This window comes from Pelobates fuscus, chromosome 7, assembly GCF_036172605.1.
Source record: "Pelobates fuscus isolate aPelFus1 chromosome 7, aPelFus1.pri, whole genome shotgun sequence".
Taxonomy (NCBI): Eukaryota; Metazoa; Chordata; class Amphibia; order Anura; family Pelobatidae; genus Pelobates; species Pelobates fuscus.
In genome coordinates this window covers 112,075,924-112,093,769 of record NC_086323.1, presented here as the reverse complement: position 1 = coordinate 112,093,769, position 17,846 = coordinate 112,075,924, and the positions used below count along the sequence as shown (strand labels likewise).

The 17,846-nt window shown below is 41.7% G+C and overlaps 1 protein-coding gene across 1 annotated transcript in view; it reads right to left on the bottom strand.

Moving 5' to 3' along the window:
• Positions 1 to 17,846, bottom strand: part of ZC3H7B (zinc finger CCCH-type containing 7B) — a 77,019-nt gene that overhangs the window by 17,497 nt on the left and 41,676 nt on the right. The window contains exons 10-14 of the mRNA XM_063426408.1: positions 16,299 to 16,584; positions 15,437 to 15,486; positions 6,225 to 6,369; positions 2,422 to 2,583; positions 1,554 to 1,753 (exon numbers count right to left, since the gene is read on the bottom strand). Coding sequence (XP_063282478.1) covers positions 1,554 to 1,753; positions 2,422 to 2,583; positions 6,225 to 6,369; positions 15,437 to 15,486; positions 16,299 to 16,584 — 843 coding nt within the window. The remainder of the gene's footprint in view (positions 1 to 1,553; positions 1,754 to 2,421; positions 2,584 to 6,224; positions 6,370 to 15,436; positions 15,487 to 16,298; positions 16,585 to 17,846) is intronic.

The window sequence follows — 17,846 nt, the reverse complement described above, 5'->3', positions numbered from 1 at the left end:
CTGTTTGTAAGCTATAGCTTAGATGCGATTATGCTTATTCTCTGCTATTATTGAATTTAATATTGTAATTTGATACTTTCTGTCTCAGTTGTTGTTTGTATGTTATTGTATGTTGTTTCCGGGTTAAAATGCCTTTTTTTTTGTGGCATCTTGCTTCGCTATGTGATATGTTTGTGTTTTTATAATCTACCAAAAAATGCAATAAATATTAAAGAAAAAAAAGAAAAAAAAAGAAAAAGAAAAAAAGAAAAGGCTCTTCAAGATGCCAAACACTGATTGTTTGTATGCCATTACTTAAAGGGACACTCCAGGCACCCAAACCACTTCTGCCCATTGGAGTGGTCTGGGTGCCAACTCCCACTACTCTTAACCCTGCAAGTGTAATTATTGCAGTTTTTTTTATAAACTGCAATATTTACCTTGCAGGGTTAACTCCACCTCTAGTGGCTGTCTACTAGACAGCCACTAGAGGGCACTTCCGTGTCCCTAGCACAGAAAATCTGTGCTAGAGCGTCGCTGGACGTCCTCACGCTTTGTGAGGACCTCCAGCGTCGCTCATTTCCCCATAGGAAAGCAGTAAAAAGCATTTCAATGCTTTCCTATGGGGAGCTCTAATGCGCATCACTGGGAGGAGTGGCGGCGGAGGAAGAAGCAGCGACGTGGGACATCGTCGCTGCCTCAGGTAAGTTTTCCCCCCTTCAGCAACCGGGGATGGGAGGTGGGAGGGAGAGGGGACCTGCAGTGCCAGGAAAACGGATTGTTTTCCTGGCACTGGAGTTTCCCTTTAAAGTAAACCTGTCAAACATAGATCCCCTTAAATATCAAAAAGATACATGCATTAGTCAATGTAAATTATTTTAATTTAAAAACTCACCTCACCTCCGATCCGGCCATGCCCTCACCTTCACGGTTGTTAATATTCGTTAACACCCACCTCGGTTCCACACGTGCTCTGCCTGCTCTTGTTAGATTTGCGCTGCAAACCTCCTCTGTCTGTGATGCAGACAAGCTGCACTCATTGCCAAAATGTTGGAATCTGAGCATAAGTTTAATGTACCATGACAGGTACACAATAAAGGACATTTGGAATACCGAAGAGTACACTGTTTTTTTTTGTCTTGATACATTGAATATGCCACTAGTATTATTTATTCCTATCGTATATAAAACAAAGAAAAAGATCTGCACTTTGGATCTAGACTACAACCAAATCATTATTATTGTTTGTTTGTTATTCCACTTCCCTTCCAGTGGTGTACCTAACCAGCATTCTGCTCTTTCAGCCGATCAGTGCTGCCCAAAGGTGGACAGGCTAGTGCACAAGTTTACTTCCTCATGAGCCAAGTACAGCAGAAGCTTTCGGTCTCCAAGAAGATCCAACTACTCAAAACGCTTTCACTTCAACCAGACAAGGGGGGGAGGGGAGGGGATAAAAAGTACATTTTTTGTGTAAAAAAACAAAAAACTTAAAAACTCATAAGTGAATGTCAAACACTTAAGTTGTCCATTTTAAAACAGCAGCCACTGCTAAAGTATTTCCCTTATCTTATTACCTGGCACAAGAAGATGAAGATCCCTTTATGCTCCTGAAGTAGCCAGCCCACACTGGTTGGCTTAGCCCCTCCAGAGGCATGGAAAAGTTGGTCACGGTGTAGATTTCCCTTTCTCTCCTCATTCCACACATCTATTTCTTCTTGATAATATGCAAATGTGCAATTTTCACCATATTTGCAGTCCTGTCGAGTCAAGATATCTAAGAAGAAATGTATACAATATTCAGAAGAACACCTTTATGTGCACGTGGGCAGGACTTATACCAATTTTAAGGTGAACTTTAAGCTACGCTTTCATAAAAGGGTATCATTTGTTTAAAACTGTAATTAAACGCAGAAACACAATTCATAGTATTATAATTCATGTCATTATATTTTTTGAAAGGGTTGCTCTAAGAACTTCATTTTTTTTTTCTCCTGTGTGTAAGGCTGTCAGTCAGTCAGCCAACTGGAATACGTGGCAATTTCTGTGCAATGTTTGTGTCTGGCACCAGCACACACAGAATTCTAATCTCAAACACAGTGAGCAGGCTTCACAGTTTCTCCTTGTGGCTGTCACATAGCCAGCAGTAGCTCACAGCAAACAGTGACAATGTATAACAATAGAGGATGACCGTTACAAAGTCTTACAGATTTGGCAATCACTGTGTTATTTTCTTTGCAAAAACATGTTAGTTTTTTTTTATTCTGCATGATGTCTGAGTTAAGAAAATCCTTCAGTCCTGCAATTACACTGGGTGTGAAAGGATGAAACAGAATCTTGTAAATATTCATTTTAATGATTCGGCCACACTAACCAACAAGGTTCAGCTGCATTTTTCCTTTGATGTATATTTTAAACTGGATTATGCCTTGCTACTTTTGTTACCTTTGCACAGAATATAAGGCCCACTAAAATTGACTTTTGTTGGTCTTGGACGTATCTTTAGCCAACTCTTGTTTTCAGAGGACTTCCCTCGTGCCAGCAACATATCCTTTTTACACTTGTGTTCCAGTTTCTCCCTGTGAATGAAATCTAAAGCTTTGGGACCTGGGAGGAAAAGACAGATGACAAGTAGTTTCAACAATTTTACATTAATAAGAACTGTAACAAATTGGAGTCTGATTTCTTGCAACTAAAATGGTTTATAATTTAAATCTAAAAGCAAAAACAAAATGGCATACAGCATCTAAAATAGTACTATTACACAGGCTCATGTTGGAATGTTGTCCTTTATAATTATGCCCTATGTACTATTAATCCAAGTGGAGCTCTGCAGCAAAAGTAATGGAAAAAAGGTTGTTTGTTTTGCCCTAAAAAGGTAGAGTAGAGGGAAGACTCTTCAGTGTGACCCCCTGCCCTTACACATCCATCGAATATATATTAAATAAGTTTAAAAGTTTATTTAAAAAAATATTAAATTGAGGCCTTAGTCAGGCAAAGAAAGAGTTGGCAACAAAGTAAGTGGTTTGAAAGGAAATGGCATAGTTAACAAAAGGACACAGACCTGGATCCCGATAGCATATACTGAGAGGCTATACCATGGCAATAAAAACGATCAACATTGATTCCTGGCATTATCAGAGCCATGATCTGTGGAAGCAATATTATAGGAGGGCATAGTAAATGGGAAGTCATTTCTATCAATATCCTGCCCAACCTATCGTGAAGCTGAGCAAAAACCTCTGGGTGAATGGCCATACATCGAGATTCTACTACCAGCGGCTTCACCATGTAGTTGTTCATGCCTCTAATGTAAATAACAGGGAGTATCACCTGGGAGGATAACAAAGATATTGGGCCTCACACTGGCCTGAACTTAAAATCATGTTTTTACAGGCATAATCAGTGGTGTATTTTGGTTTTGTGCTGCCCTAAGCATGACTAAACTTGGGCACTCCTAACCTAATTTGCACCACCCCGTCCTGTCAAGGCAGTACCATTTCTTGTTTAAGACCTACCTCTTCCTCTTTAGGCCCCACTCTTTCCTCTTTGAACTCCACTTCTGCATACCTCATTATTTTAAGCACACACACTCTGACTCATACACGCACTCATTGCGCACACACGGTTTAACCAACACACACTTTCACGGACTAACTCCTCACCTTTACTGATACACATCCACTGACACACACGCACACACACCCAGTCATTGGTTCACACACGGTTTAACCAACACACACTTTCACGGACCGACAACTCACCGTCACTGCTACACAAACTGACATACACTCGCTGACAGAAACAGTCATTGGTGCACACACTATTTAACCAATTCACACTTTCCCTGACAGACACACTGTGACACAACCACTCACTGACAGAAACATACTCTCAGATACATATTCACTCACTGAAAGACAATTTCTCACTGATTTGACACACACTGACAGACACAGACCTCACTGACAGATACACACATTTTCTCAAACCTCCCCGCAAATGATTTCTTTATTTGTTTTTGAATGTATGTCCACCCAGCCTCACTGCATTTGGGAGAGCTGGAGTGAATCCTGTCCCTGGGGTCCAGTGTGGATCCTGTGACTGCCAGGCAGGTGGGTGTTTGCGCAATGGAGTCGGCGAGGGAGCTGTAATCTTCTTCTTGCTTTGCTCCCTCGCACACTGTTGAGTGATGCTGTGGCCTAAGTGATGTTATATTCCGTTTCCTGGCATCACAGGACGGCGCGTAGGGGAGCAAACCAAGAAGATTACAGCTCTCATATCGCCTCCATTGCGCACATTAGGTAGATAGCAGACCAGACCAGATATGTAAAATTAAAAGGAACTAGATAATAAACAGAGGCTAAGTTAGAAACTGGGGGAAACCCCATGGGATGCTTTTTATTAAACATTATTGTAATTATCATAATGGTACTTTAGAGCAAATCTTTGCCGTATGAATTTATGGCATTGTTTTTTGTTTTCCAAAATAAATGTTGTTTGATTGATAGATTCAACACCCCCCCCCCACCCCCCTGTTTTTTTTTTCTTCTTATTACCGATATGCAAGACAAATTAACAGATTCATCACAGAAATAAATGTAATCCAATGAATGTGAAGTGTAGTATTAGTAGGGATCGAACAGAACCTAATGTTATTGCCATATGGTCACTCCAATCTTAAAGGAACACTAGAGTGTTAGGAATACAAACATTTATTCCCAACACTAATGTTCCCTTACCAATTTTGGGATCAATTATCAAGACTGATTATCTCAGCCAACCCAATGCTTCCTGCAATTAGGACATGTTCAAAACTCCCATAGCATAGTATGTACCAATAGCTAAAAAGGATCACTCAATACAAACATGCACTAAAAACATACAGTATAAAAATAGGCATATTCAGCACAGGCTGGTTATTTGTTTGATACCAATTCACCTTCTTTTATGGCACTATATAGAGGATTCCTGGATCCCTATGTTTGCGACTACCACAAATCTCTCTCTGATAAGCTCTATCTTCAAACACTCTTGACTCGTTTAGATGAATATATGAGTAATATTGTCAATGCAGCCTGAACAAGTGAAAGGAGTGTAAACTCTCGGAGGAGTAAGTTAAGGACAACAAACATGACAAGCCCTCATTCAAAGACTGTAAACTAATAAACCCGTTCAAAAGATAGGATGTGCATGGGACAACCGTAGAAGAACTCCACTTGTGACACTGGAACTTGATTGGCACACAAGTCTTATAATAAAGGATAAATAATATAGTGCAGGCATATCCCAATATAATTAGGAAGTAGAAGAACAAAAGACATGCTCACATCATTGCTTACAAGACAGAACAGTTGACGGAAAACACACACAGTAGTTAACCCCAGAATTACTTTACGGAGTATTCTCAGACTCCACGAAGTACCTACCCCAGTAACGGAACCAAGAGTGTAATGAACAATGCCCATCTCAACACAAACAATAAAAAGATGGTCCCCACCGCTAAAGAGAAGACATGGCCAGCACAAAATTGTGAATAGAGCCGAGTTGCCAACAGCTGAACTAAAACGTGAAACAAGGAAAATTTTACGCAGCACACTCCAAGTACTGTACTTATTTATGATCTTTTCAGAGATAGGCCACAATCATATTTACAAAGAAAATGATGGAAGCACAAGCTTGATGTTGTGTTAATTGCTGAAGTGATTTATGCCAGTTACTGCAAATAGACAGTTCATGCAGGTATGCAGTGACAGGAGACATCCTTGTACCATAGCATTCACACATAGAACAAGTAGTTATGGTGCCAGGACTTTCCACTATCTCTCTAAACCTTTTTATGCTTCTGGTCTTGCAGAAACTTTATAGAAATACAAAGATAAAGTGGGATACACCTGATGTACCTAATAAAATATAAATAAATACAACATAGTGTGATAATGTAAAATATAAAATAATCACGCAGTTTAAAGTTCAAGTCACAAATGTATGTGAATTCACATGTTCTCAAGGTGCCTCCCCTAAAGTTAATGAGGGGCTGTACTCTCCTAGAGGTCACACTTCGAATCAGGAACCTGACAGGGAAATAGACATAGATTCTTGCAGTAAAAATACAAGAAACTGACTGCATTCAATTTTCAGACTTTACTATCCTGCCTGTAATCTGTACACCTAACCTGAAATGCAGGCACATAATATTTCAGGATCTGCCCATGGAATTATAGAAAGGAAAAGATAATAGCATGTACCTGTCTTCACATAACACTGCATACACGCTTGTTTGAAGTCATACGTCTGGGCCAGTGGGTTTGGCACGGCAAATTGAGAAGCTCCTCTGTGCATCACTGTGTCCATCTTTAGAGGCATCAAATGGTTTGAGGTGGTTGCACTGGGCTGTAGGATAGAAAACAACATTGATTGAGATCTTGAAATCTGATTGCTTGCACTCAAATCCATGTATAGAAATATTATTTTATTTGTTGAGAACCTCTTCATTTTGGTCTCGCTTGTAATTAACACGAAGCCAAAGATTTTGGTTTATGAAGACCTATGGAAATGATGTGACGGGATGCAGACCCAGAATAGAAATCACTTGGTAACCAAATATGTCCAGCAAAAAGCAGTGTCCCTCAACTGAAACGTAAATTGTATTTTTCGTCATAGCCAATTAAAAAAAAAAAAAAACATCATAAAAAAATAAAAATTAAATTATTTTTAATTATTTTTATTATTATTATTTTTTTTTTTTTTTTTTAAAGAAAGCCAAAAAAGTGATGCCCAGCAATGCACACAGAGACAACAGCTGGGTCCTACATTAAAGTGTGCATTAGACAACTGGCACACAGCTATGGTTGGAATGTTTTACCCGATAATTGTGCATTTTCATGAATATAGCTATACAGGTACACATCGGGATTAGACTTTGTATGCCAAGTCAGACTCCAAACCGGATCCACGTAACATATCATTGAAAAGAGGTTTTTTTTTTTTAATATTTCAAAATATGCACAAGACCTATAAGGAGAGAAGGCTATCCAAAAAATAACGAAAGAAAACAAAAATAATGCAAAAATTGTGCATTATATTAAAAAACTTTATTTATAAAGCAGCAACACATTCCGCAGCACTGTGCATAGCTACAATTGGAACAAGTAAAAAAGACCATGTGCACGTACACATTCTATAGTGTGCATTTACTCTCTCTTTGTAGGCATTGTACATATTTTGTATAGTTTTTAACTTTTTAATATAAAGGCTATGTTTTTCAATGAATCCACCTTGGCATTTAACTCTTATGAAGTTTAAACCCGATCTGTAAATTAATTTGGATAGCTATTTGGATTGGTGATCCCGCACTGTTTAGGGTGCCACAGAGGATGCTCTGTAGTGGATCCCTGTGATAAACGCCTTGCAGTAAAGGTTTTCCTTTGTTTAGAAGATGGTTTTCATGAATATAGTCTGAAAGGTTTAACACCAGGATGCCCCCTTGTGCCTGCTTGGTGTATTATCAGCACATTGTTACAGGCTGCATCTTTAAGAGGGTTTAGGACCAGTTTGACAAGACATATTGCTTTCAAAAAGGTCAAAGCCTGGGTGTCATCATGTTGGGCTGATGAGCAAACGCAATGTCTGACAGCATTAAGCATAGAAGAATAACCTTCTATTGTATAGCCACTTACTTTAATAACTTTTTAAATAGCTAAACCCTGCGCCATTTGACATATTTTTCCTGCATTTTCAGCCACTTTAAATTGTTAGTACCTGGTAAACAACCAACCAAATAACATTAACAACCTTAAAAACAGTCTCTCCATAATAAAGATAGGGCCTTGAGAAAATAATTAATTCCAATGAGAAGCATCTGATTTATTATGGTTATTTCCCTGTGGGACAAAAGGGGAGTACTTGCTAAGGCTGCAGTTCATAAGATCGGCAGCCACTGCAAGCTCTTAAAGGACCACTCTAGGCACCCAGACCACTTCAGCTTAATGAGAGAAACTGCTATGTTTATAAATGGGTTAAGCCTTCCCCCAAAGCCTCTAGTGGCTTTCTCACTGACAGCCGCTAGAGGCGCTTGCGTGATTCTCACTGTGAAAATCACAGTGAGAGCACGCAAGCGTCCATAGGAAAGCATTGATAATGCTTTCCTATGCGACCGGCTGAATGCGCGCGCAGCTCTTGCCGCGCGTGCGCATTCAGCCGACGGGGAGGAACGGAGGAGGATCGGAGGCAGAGAGCTCCCCGCCCAGCGCTGGAAAAAGGTAAGTTTTACCCCTTTTCCCCTTTCCAGAGCCGGGCGGGAGGGGGACCCTCAGGGCACTATAGTGCCAGGAAAACGAGTATGTTTTCCTGGCACTATAGTGGTCGTTTAAGATCTCACTCCAATGAATTCATGCATGTATTCATTGGTTCTAAAACTAATACACAGTGATTTTCTCTTCTTTTTTTTTTGTCCATTTGAGAAGTGGAGTGTTCCTTTAACTGCAGTCCTTGTAGCACGTTCACTTACATATGTATACCTCTAAGAGTCTAATGGGGGAATAGCCTTTACCGATCAGGAGAAGATTCCAATTTCTCAAGCAAACAGACATAACTTGGGTAGGATTATAGGAGATTCTCCTAATTGATCACAAGTAAGAAGTTTGGCAGGTTGGAAGCCAACTGCATCTCCAAGTGACTTGCCTCACACATAGAACACTGGCAGCAAGCACTATCACCAAAAAGCATCTGGGAAAAGAAGCCAACCAAGGGAAATGCAATCAAAGCATCGGGGACAAGTAACAAGTTCTGGGCACAACATAGCAAGGGGCAATGGAAAAAGGACACAGTGAGAACACTTTTACAGAATGGATTTGAATCTGACAGAGTCCAAAATCTGACATTTACAAAGCCCTATCGAATCTAGGCAATAGTCACTTACCTGCAATATTTCACTCCATATAAAGTGGCTGAAAATGCAGCAAAAAGGTAATTATGGATTTCACAAGGTAGGTAGAAATAAAAACTAAATATGTCTATCCAACTTTTGATTTAGGAAAAAAAAAAAAATGATATACAGTGCACTCATTAAGTATTGAGACCCTTAATTTTTTCACATTTTGCCAATTTAATAAAAAATTAAAAAATGAAATATCCCATGGGCATAAGTATTCAGGCCCTTTGCTATAACATTTAAAGGGACACTATAGTCACCAGAACAACTACAGCTTACTGTATTTGTTCTGGTGAGTAGAATCATTAGCTTCAAGGGACACTATAGTCACCTGAACAACTTCAGCTTAATGAGGTTGTTCAGGTGAGAACTATAGCTCCCTGCAGCCTCTCATGTAAACACTGTATTTTCTTATAAAATACAGTGTTTACATTGAAAGCTAGGAACACCTCCAGTTGCAGTCACTCAGAGTGAACCAGAGGTACTCCGGAGTTGATGGAGGCATAATGATGGAGGGCAGCACTGTGCATGCATGCAGACACTGAACTTTCCTCATAGAGATTCATTGATTTAATTCATCTCTATGAGGAGATGCTGATTGGCCAGGGCTGTGTTTAAATTATGCTGGCTCTGCCCCTGATCTGCCTCTTTGTCAGTCTCACCCAATCCTATGGGGAAGCACTGTGATTAGATCAGGCTACATCATGTCAGCAGACTGCTTGTTTTTCTGAGTCTAACAGCATGCAGATTTACAGCTTCAGGCTTGAATACATGAAGATTTTTACTATATTTATGGAGGCATGAGTGCATTGGCGGATCCAGGGGGGGGGGCAACGGGGCAATTGCCCCCCCCCCCCCCCCGAGATTCCCCCCGGCCGGCTAGTGCAGGGCTGGCATTCCCCAAGTGCCAGCCCTGCAATGTGCCTGCGGACCGGGAAGAGAGATCAGTGATCTCCCTCCCCGGTCCGCAAGCACTGTGCTGGCAGCCGGCAGGAGAGTGAGAGAGGACCCGGCGGGAGCTCAGCCTGCAGCTCCTCCGGGTCCTCCTCTCACTAGCATGGAGCGTTGCCGCGGTTACCACGGCAACGCTCCAAATCTCACGAGAGTGAACTCTAGCCCTGGAGCGCGGGCTAGAGTTCACTCTCCCCACCTGACCACCAGGGAATCCCACTGGGACCACCAGGGACGGAGAAATGTCCCCCCTCCTCCTCCTCAATAAAGGTAAGAAGGGAGGGGGGACATAAATATATTAATTTTATTAAATACATTTTTTTTTTTATTAAAAAAAAATCCCTTCCCTCCTCCCCCCGTACACACACTGCCCCACAAACACACACTGTCCCCATACACACACTGACCCCATAATCACACACTGACCCCATAAAAACACTGACCCCATACACACACTGACCCCATAATCACACTGACCCCATAATCACACACTGACCCCATAATCACACACTGACCCCATAATCACACACTGACCCCATAATCACACTGACCCCATACACACACTGACCCCATACACACACTGACCCCATAATCACACACTGACCCCATAATCACACACTGACCCCATAATCACACACTGACCCCATAATCACACACTGACCCCATAATCACACACTGACCCCATAATCACACACTGACCCCATAATCACACACTGGCCCCATAAACACACACTGACCCCATAAACACACTGTCCCCATACACACACTGACCCCATAAACACACTGACCCCATAAACACTGTCCCCATACACACTGACCCCATACACACACTGTCCCCATACACACACTGTCCCCATACACACACTGTCCCCATACACACACTGTCCCCATACACACACTGACCCCATACACACACTGCCACACAAACACTGTCCCCATACACACACTGCCCCCATACACACACTGCCCCCATACACACACTGCCCCCATACACACACTGCCCCCATACACACACTGCCCCCATACACACACTGCCCCCATACACACACTGCCCCCATACACACACTGCCCCCATACACACACTGCCCCCATACACACACTGCCCCCATACACACACTGCCCCCATACACACACTGCCCCCATACACACACTGTCCCCATACACACACTGACCCCATAAACACACTGTCCCCATACACACACTGACCCCATAAACACACTGACCCCATAAACACTGTCCCCATACACACTGACCCCATACACACACTGTCCCCATACACACACTGTCCCCATACACACACTGTCCCCATACACACACTGTCCCCATACACACACTGACCCCATACACACACTGCCACACAAACACTGCCCCCATACACACACTGCCCCCATACACACACTGCCCCCATACACACACTGCCCCCATACACACACTGCCCCCATACACACACTGCCCCCATACACACACTGCCCCCATACACACACTGCCCCCATACACACACTGCCCCCATACACACACTGCCCCCATACACACACTGCCCCCATACACACACTGCCCCCATACACACACTGCCCCCATACACACACTGCCCCCATACACACACTGCCCCCATACACACACTGCCCCCATACACACACTGCCCCCATACACACACTGCCCCCATACACACACTGCCCCCATACACACACTGCCCCCATACACACACTGCCCCCATACACACACTGCCCCCATACACACACTGCCCCCATACACACACTGCCCCCATACACACACTGCCCCCATACACACACTGCCCCCATACACACACTGCCCCCATACACACACTGCCCCCATACACACACTGCCCCCATACACACACTGCCCCCATACACACACTGCCCCCATACACACACTGCCCCCATACACACACTGCCCCCATACACACACTGCACACCCATATACACACTGCACACCCATACACACACTCCACACACACACACACACACAGACACATACAGTGCCGTACACACACTGCTGCCCCCCCATACACGCATTGCCCCACACACACGACCCCCCCCATACACACACTGCCCCACACATACATACAGTGCCTCCCCATACATACAGTGCCACCCTCACACACACACTGCCCCACACATACACTGCCCCCTAACACACACACTGCAACCCTGAAATACACTGCCGCCCTTACGCACTCACACACACTTTACCGCTCACACACACACTGCACCTTTCACACACACCACTTCTCCTATGCCCTATATCCCAGCAGACCCCAGGTAAGTTGTCAAACTGTTCTTAAACGGTATGACTACTTACTCTGGGGTGGGATCCTGGCACTACTGGCACCATAACTACTACACTGAGCTGTAGTGGTTATTGTGCCATGATTATTTATTTAAATAATCTACAAGTGCCCCTCCCGAGATCAGGCTCTGGATCCGCCACTGCATGAGTGGTCCAGGGGGGCTAGATGGTGGTGTTAACACTAGAGGGTCAGGAATACAGGTTTTTGTCCCTGACCCTATAGTGATCCTTTAAGGCCTTTTGCTGTAAACACTGTCTTTTCAGAGAAAATGCAGTGTTTACATTACAGCCAAGTGATAACTTCACTGGCCACTCCTCAGATGGCTGTTAGAGATCCTTCCTGGGTCATGGCTGCCTAAAATGCATCCAAACATTCAGTATCTCCTCCCTCTGAAAGCAGACACTGAACTTTCCTCATAGAGATTCATTGATTCAATTCATCTCTGTGAGGAGATGCTGATTGGCCAGGGCTGTGTTTGAATCATGCTGGCTCTGCCCCTGATCTGCCTCTTTGTCAGTCTCACCCAATCCTATGGGGAAGCACTGTGATTGGATCAGGCTACCACATGTCAGAAGACTGCTTGTTTTTCTGAGTCTAACAGCATGCAGAGTTACAGCTTCAAGCTTGAATACAGTAAGATTTTTACTATATTTATGGAGGCATGAGGGGCCCAGGGGGCTAAATGGTGGTGTTAACACTATAGGGCCAGGAATACATGTTTCTTTAAAAGTTGTGATTCTTTAAAGGTTAACTCAGATGCATCTAATTTCTCTGAACTTTGATTGTAGTCCACGTGTGGCAAATTCGATTCAACATGATTTTTTTTTTTTTTTTTTTTTTTAAGGTACACACCAGTCTATACAAATGCATATCATAGCAGGCTAAGAAACTGCCTGCAGCGCTCAGAAACAGCACTGTGTCGAGGTACATGTCTGGGGAAGACTACAAAAGGCTACAAAAATATTTTGACTGCATTGCAGGTCCCCAAGAGCACAGTGGCGTACATAATTCATAAATGGAAAAGTTTTGGAACAATCAGAACTCTTCCAAGAGCTGGCAACCTGGCCAAACTGAGCAATCGGGAGATGGGCCTTGATAACACAAATGAGCAAGAACCCAATGGTTGCTCTGGGTGTGCTGCAGAGATACAGGTGTTGATATGTGAAAAACGTGCAGAAGGACAACCATCACTGCAACACTTCATTGATCCGGACTACTGGTCATACTGAAGCTCATCATTACAGCAAGACACGTGAATCTGAAATCTGAAAAAAAAATCACCTGAAGGACTCAAGATTCTATAGTCTCATGAAATGAGGAATGTACTGTATGGTCTCAATTCAAAGCGTCCTTTCCGGAAGAAACCAGGCGCCACTCATCACCTGCGCAATACCATCCCAGCCATGAATCAGGGTGATGGCAGCCTCACGCTTTGGGTGTGTTTTTCAGCGCTGGGGCTGGGAAACAGTTGAGTGATAATGGAAAGATGAACACAGCTAAATACATTAATATCCTCACGGAAAACCTGGTCCAGAGCGCTCAAGGCCACAGAATGGACTGAAGGATCACCTTCCAACAGGACAATGACCTAAAGCTCACAGCCAAGAAAACGTTAATGTGGGATTAGGGACAACTCTGTGAATGTTCTTGAGTGGCCTAACCAAAGCCCAATCCCAGACTTAAACTTGATCAAATATCTATGGAGAAGCCTGAAAATGGTTATCCACCAACAGTCCCCACCCAACCGGACAGAGCTTGAGAGGATCTGCAGAGGTGGCAGAAACTACCTAAATCCAGATAAGCAAAGCTCGTTGCAACATACCCAAAAAGGCTTTAGGCTGTAATCGCTAAGTACTGAGTTAAGGGTCCGAATACCTATGTCAATGTGATATTTCAGTTATTTTCTTTTTCATATATTTGCAGTTATGTAATAAAATCGGTTTTGTCATTATGGGGTACTGAGTGTAGATTAATGTGAAAAAAAAATTGAAACAACTGTAGCATAAGGCTGGAATAGAAAAATAACTAAAAAACACAATTATGTGAACACACAAACGTACTGCCACACAGGCAGATGCAGATATACACACACACACACACATTACACTTTCCTAATGCTGCAGATGTATCTCGCAATGCTTAATGCACCCACGCACTTTAGAAATAAAGGGGTGTAGCATACAGATAATTGTAGTTGCAGCTCTAATTCCACTCCTGAGGCATCTAGGAGGCAGGAAAAGCAAGCATCAGGAAAGAATACTTTCATCTATTCATTGGCAAGCAATTTAGCAAGCACTATATATAGCTCAGAGCTCAAAATCTCATGTACTACAGTACAGTCCTGGCCTAAAAAAAAAAAACCAAACATCTCTTGATACTACGCAACATCTCAGAATGGACAGTTTAGCATAATATGCAGCAAACCTCCCTAAAAATGACTTGCACATGTGGGTGCATGCTAAGGCATTGCATGATTCTTTTTGAGCTGCCTGTCTGTGCACTCTATGTCAATAGTACCAAATTAAATGATTTGACAATAGAATTGCCAACTTTAGGCCAAACTTAACAGTTTAGAAAAAAAAATCCAACTAGAGTCACAGCTTGGATATTCTAGCCTAAATTCAGTTTCGATTCATTATTTATGGACTGCATTTGGAAGCCATTTCTTGGACACGCAGAAATTTTTTTTTGTTAAAGGGACACTATAGTCACCTGAACAACTTTAGCTTAATGAAGCAGTTTTGGTGTATAGAACATGCCCCAGCAGCCTCCATGCTCAATCCTTTGCCATTTAGGAGTTAAATCCCCTAGTTTATGAACCCTAGTCACACCTCCCTGCATGTGACTTGCACAGCCTTCCATAAACACTTCCTGTAAAGAGAGCCCTATTTAGGCTTTCTTTATTGCAAGTTCTGTTTAATTAAGATTTTCTTATCCCCTGCTATGTTAATAGCTTGCTAGACCCTGCAAGAGCCTCCTGTATGTGATTAAAGTTCAATTTAGAGATTGAGATACAATTATTTAAGGTAAATTACATCTGTTTGAAAGTGAAACCAGTTTTTTTTTTCATGCAGGCTCTGTCACTCATAGCCAGGGGAGGTGTGGCTAGAGCTGCATAAACAGAAACAAAGTGATTTAACTCCTAAATGACAGTGAATTGTGCAGTGAAATTGCAGGGGAATGATGTATATACTAAAACGGCTTTATTTAGCTAAAGTAATTTAGGGGACTATAGTGTTCCTTTAAATGGGAGAATAAATTGTACTCACGTTGTGATTCTGGCTTCCTTTCAATACTGAAGAATCTAATGGTTTAGGATCTGCACAAACAAAACAAACAGAAAATAATCAGTGCAAGCATAAAGTCAACAATTACTGTGACATTAATAGGATGTCCTTCTAAAAAAAAAAAAGTTAACTTAGATTGGTGCATTGGATAAGATTTGATTTAGTTTTAGTCAACTTGGCCATTTCAGGTTCTAAACAAAACAATGAAAACTTAAAGAGGCATTCTAAGCTCTATAATCAATACAGTGCTAATTAGCGATTATACCACACAGAGTTGGTGCACGCCACACACAGCCTGCAAGCATGCACACAGTCACCACACATACACAGTTAGTTAGTTTAATCACTATTCTGAATTCTGAATTTTCACAAATTAAAACCTGATTGAATAAAATTGAGGCAAAAGGTTTTGAGTAGCTCAATTGAGGAGTTTTTACAGATCAGCATTTTTTTCTTTAGCTCTTGTTTTTTTCAATTTGATTTAATTCACACAAAAAATTGGTGAATATCTTTGTCAATGTCCAGAGCTCTAGCCAGCTTGCCCAGATTGTGTAACAGGCCAAATAGTTTGTCGTGAGAGACAAGTAAATTGGGCTAGCACTTTTGTACCTTTAACTTTAATACACTGTAGTATTTCACACTATACAGACACTACACATAACTGCGGGTTCTGTGACAGCTCCCATACATATTGCACATTAACCCCCATTAGTTGCTCCCAATCCCATCTACAGATATTTACAAAATGATTTACTTAGCATGTATCTTTACAAAGCTGATCTGCCAGCAATCTTTTTACAGACACATAGCATTATCAGAATATCAATCTGGATTTAATTGCTACCTGTGAAGGTGTCCAAACAATCTAAAGTCTTCTGGCTCTCCTCGAAGCTGTCCAAAGTGTCTAGATGTGGTTCTGGATGCAGGAGGATATTCATACTGAAGGGAGGTTTGAAATTTGTGGCTGTTGCTTTTCTAGAGTCCAACAAACCGAAGGAGGCTGGAGGCAACGGTAAAGGTGCTGGTAGCCTACTGGCACCCATGCTGGAGAGCAAGGGGGTTATAGTAGGAAACACTGGTATTAACGGAGTCATCTGGCTTGACAAGATGGATGCTTGTTGCTGCTGCATCTGCAAGATGGAATATTACATTTACAAAGGTTCCAATTAAAGCCTATGTTAATGAGGACAAATATGGGAATGAATGACGAGTTTTGCTTTGGGTATAAAAAAGGGCACAAAACATCATGGGAGCAAGAAAACATTTTAGGTGGGCACAGACCAAGGCCTAGCCTAGCTGTAGGAAGCAGACATCTAGATAGAATTTTGAATATTTCAAACATGTTTGACAGTGACTCCTGCATTCATGCATGCTTTCTAGCATTTCATGTTCTTTAAAAAGTACCTTCCTTTTCTAGTCCTTAATTCCCTATATGCATTCCTTTGTCTCATCCTTAAAACCAAAAATGAAATCCACATCCAAATTTAAAAATTGGTACCTCACCAAACAGACTATTGGCAATTCCCCTATTTTCTCTAAAATATTTCACAGGGTTGCCTCATATCTTATCATTTAAACATGGCTAGGGTACTATTACTTAATGCTTATACAACAATTCTAGATTTGAGAAGAGATGTGATGACAGTTGAATTGCAATGTTTTGATTTTTGTTACTTTAGATAAAACGGATAAACTGTATGTACCTTACTCTCTGAGGTAAATTCACATGGATCACCCATTGTTTAGAAATGATGATTTGCTACTACCCTGATGTACATTCATTAAAAAGGTTGAAACTAAAAAAAGAGACACCTGTCATGCATTAAAACAGAATAACACAATTTGAACTTACACGGATTCTGATTAATGCACAGAAGTAAAGCCATCTAGTTAAAAGTCATTTATACACTTTTTCTCTTCATTACAGTGGATAATTAGCTCTGCACCAAACATCTTAACAAGGACATTGTATCATAACTTTTGCTATTAACCCCTTAAGGATACATGACATGTGTGACATGTCATGATTCCCTTTTATTCCAGAAGTTTGGTCCTTAAGGGGTTAAATTATGTTGCAAGGAGGTCCCCTGTTCCTACAGGAGTTTATGGGACATTTAAAATCCAGGGAACAGAATCTAAGCTTCCTGATTGGCTGAGCCTCCCTCCGAACTGCACAGAGCTAATAGCAAATGCAGTATGTGTACAAGTACCTTATTAAAATAAATATCATGCATTATAAAAAGTTTGCTTTGTTTGGACTTTGTCTAAATGAAGAAAACATCAATCCTGGGAAAGATATGTCAAAAGATAGGCCCAAACAAACCAGAAATTCTATAACACATACAGATATATGATTCAATCACTGACAGACGACGTGTATTTTGCAATAATA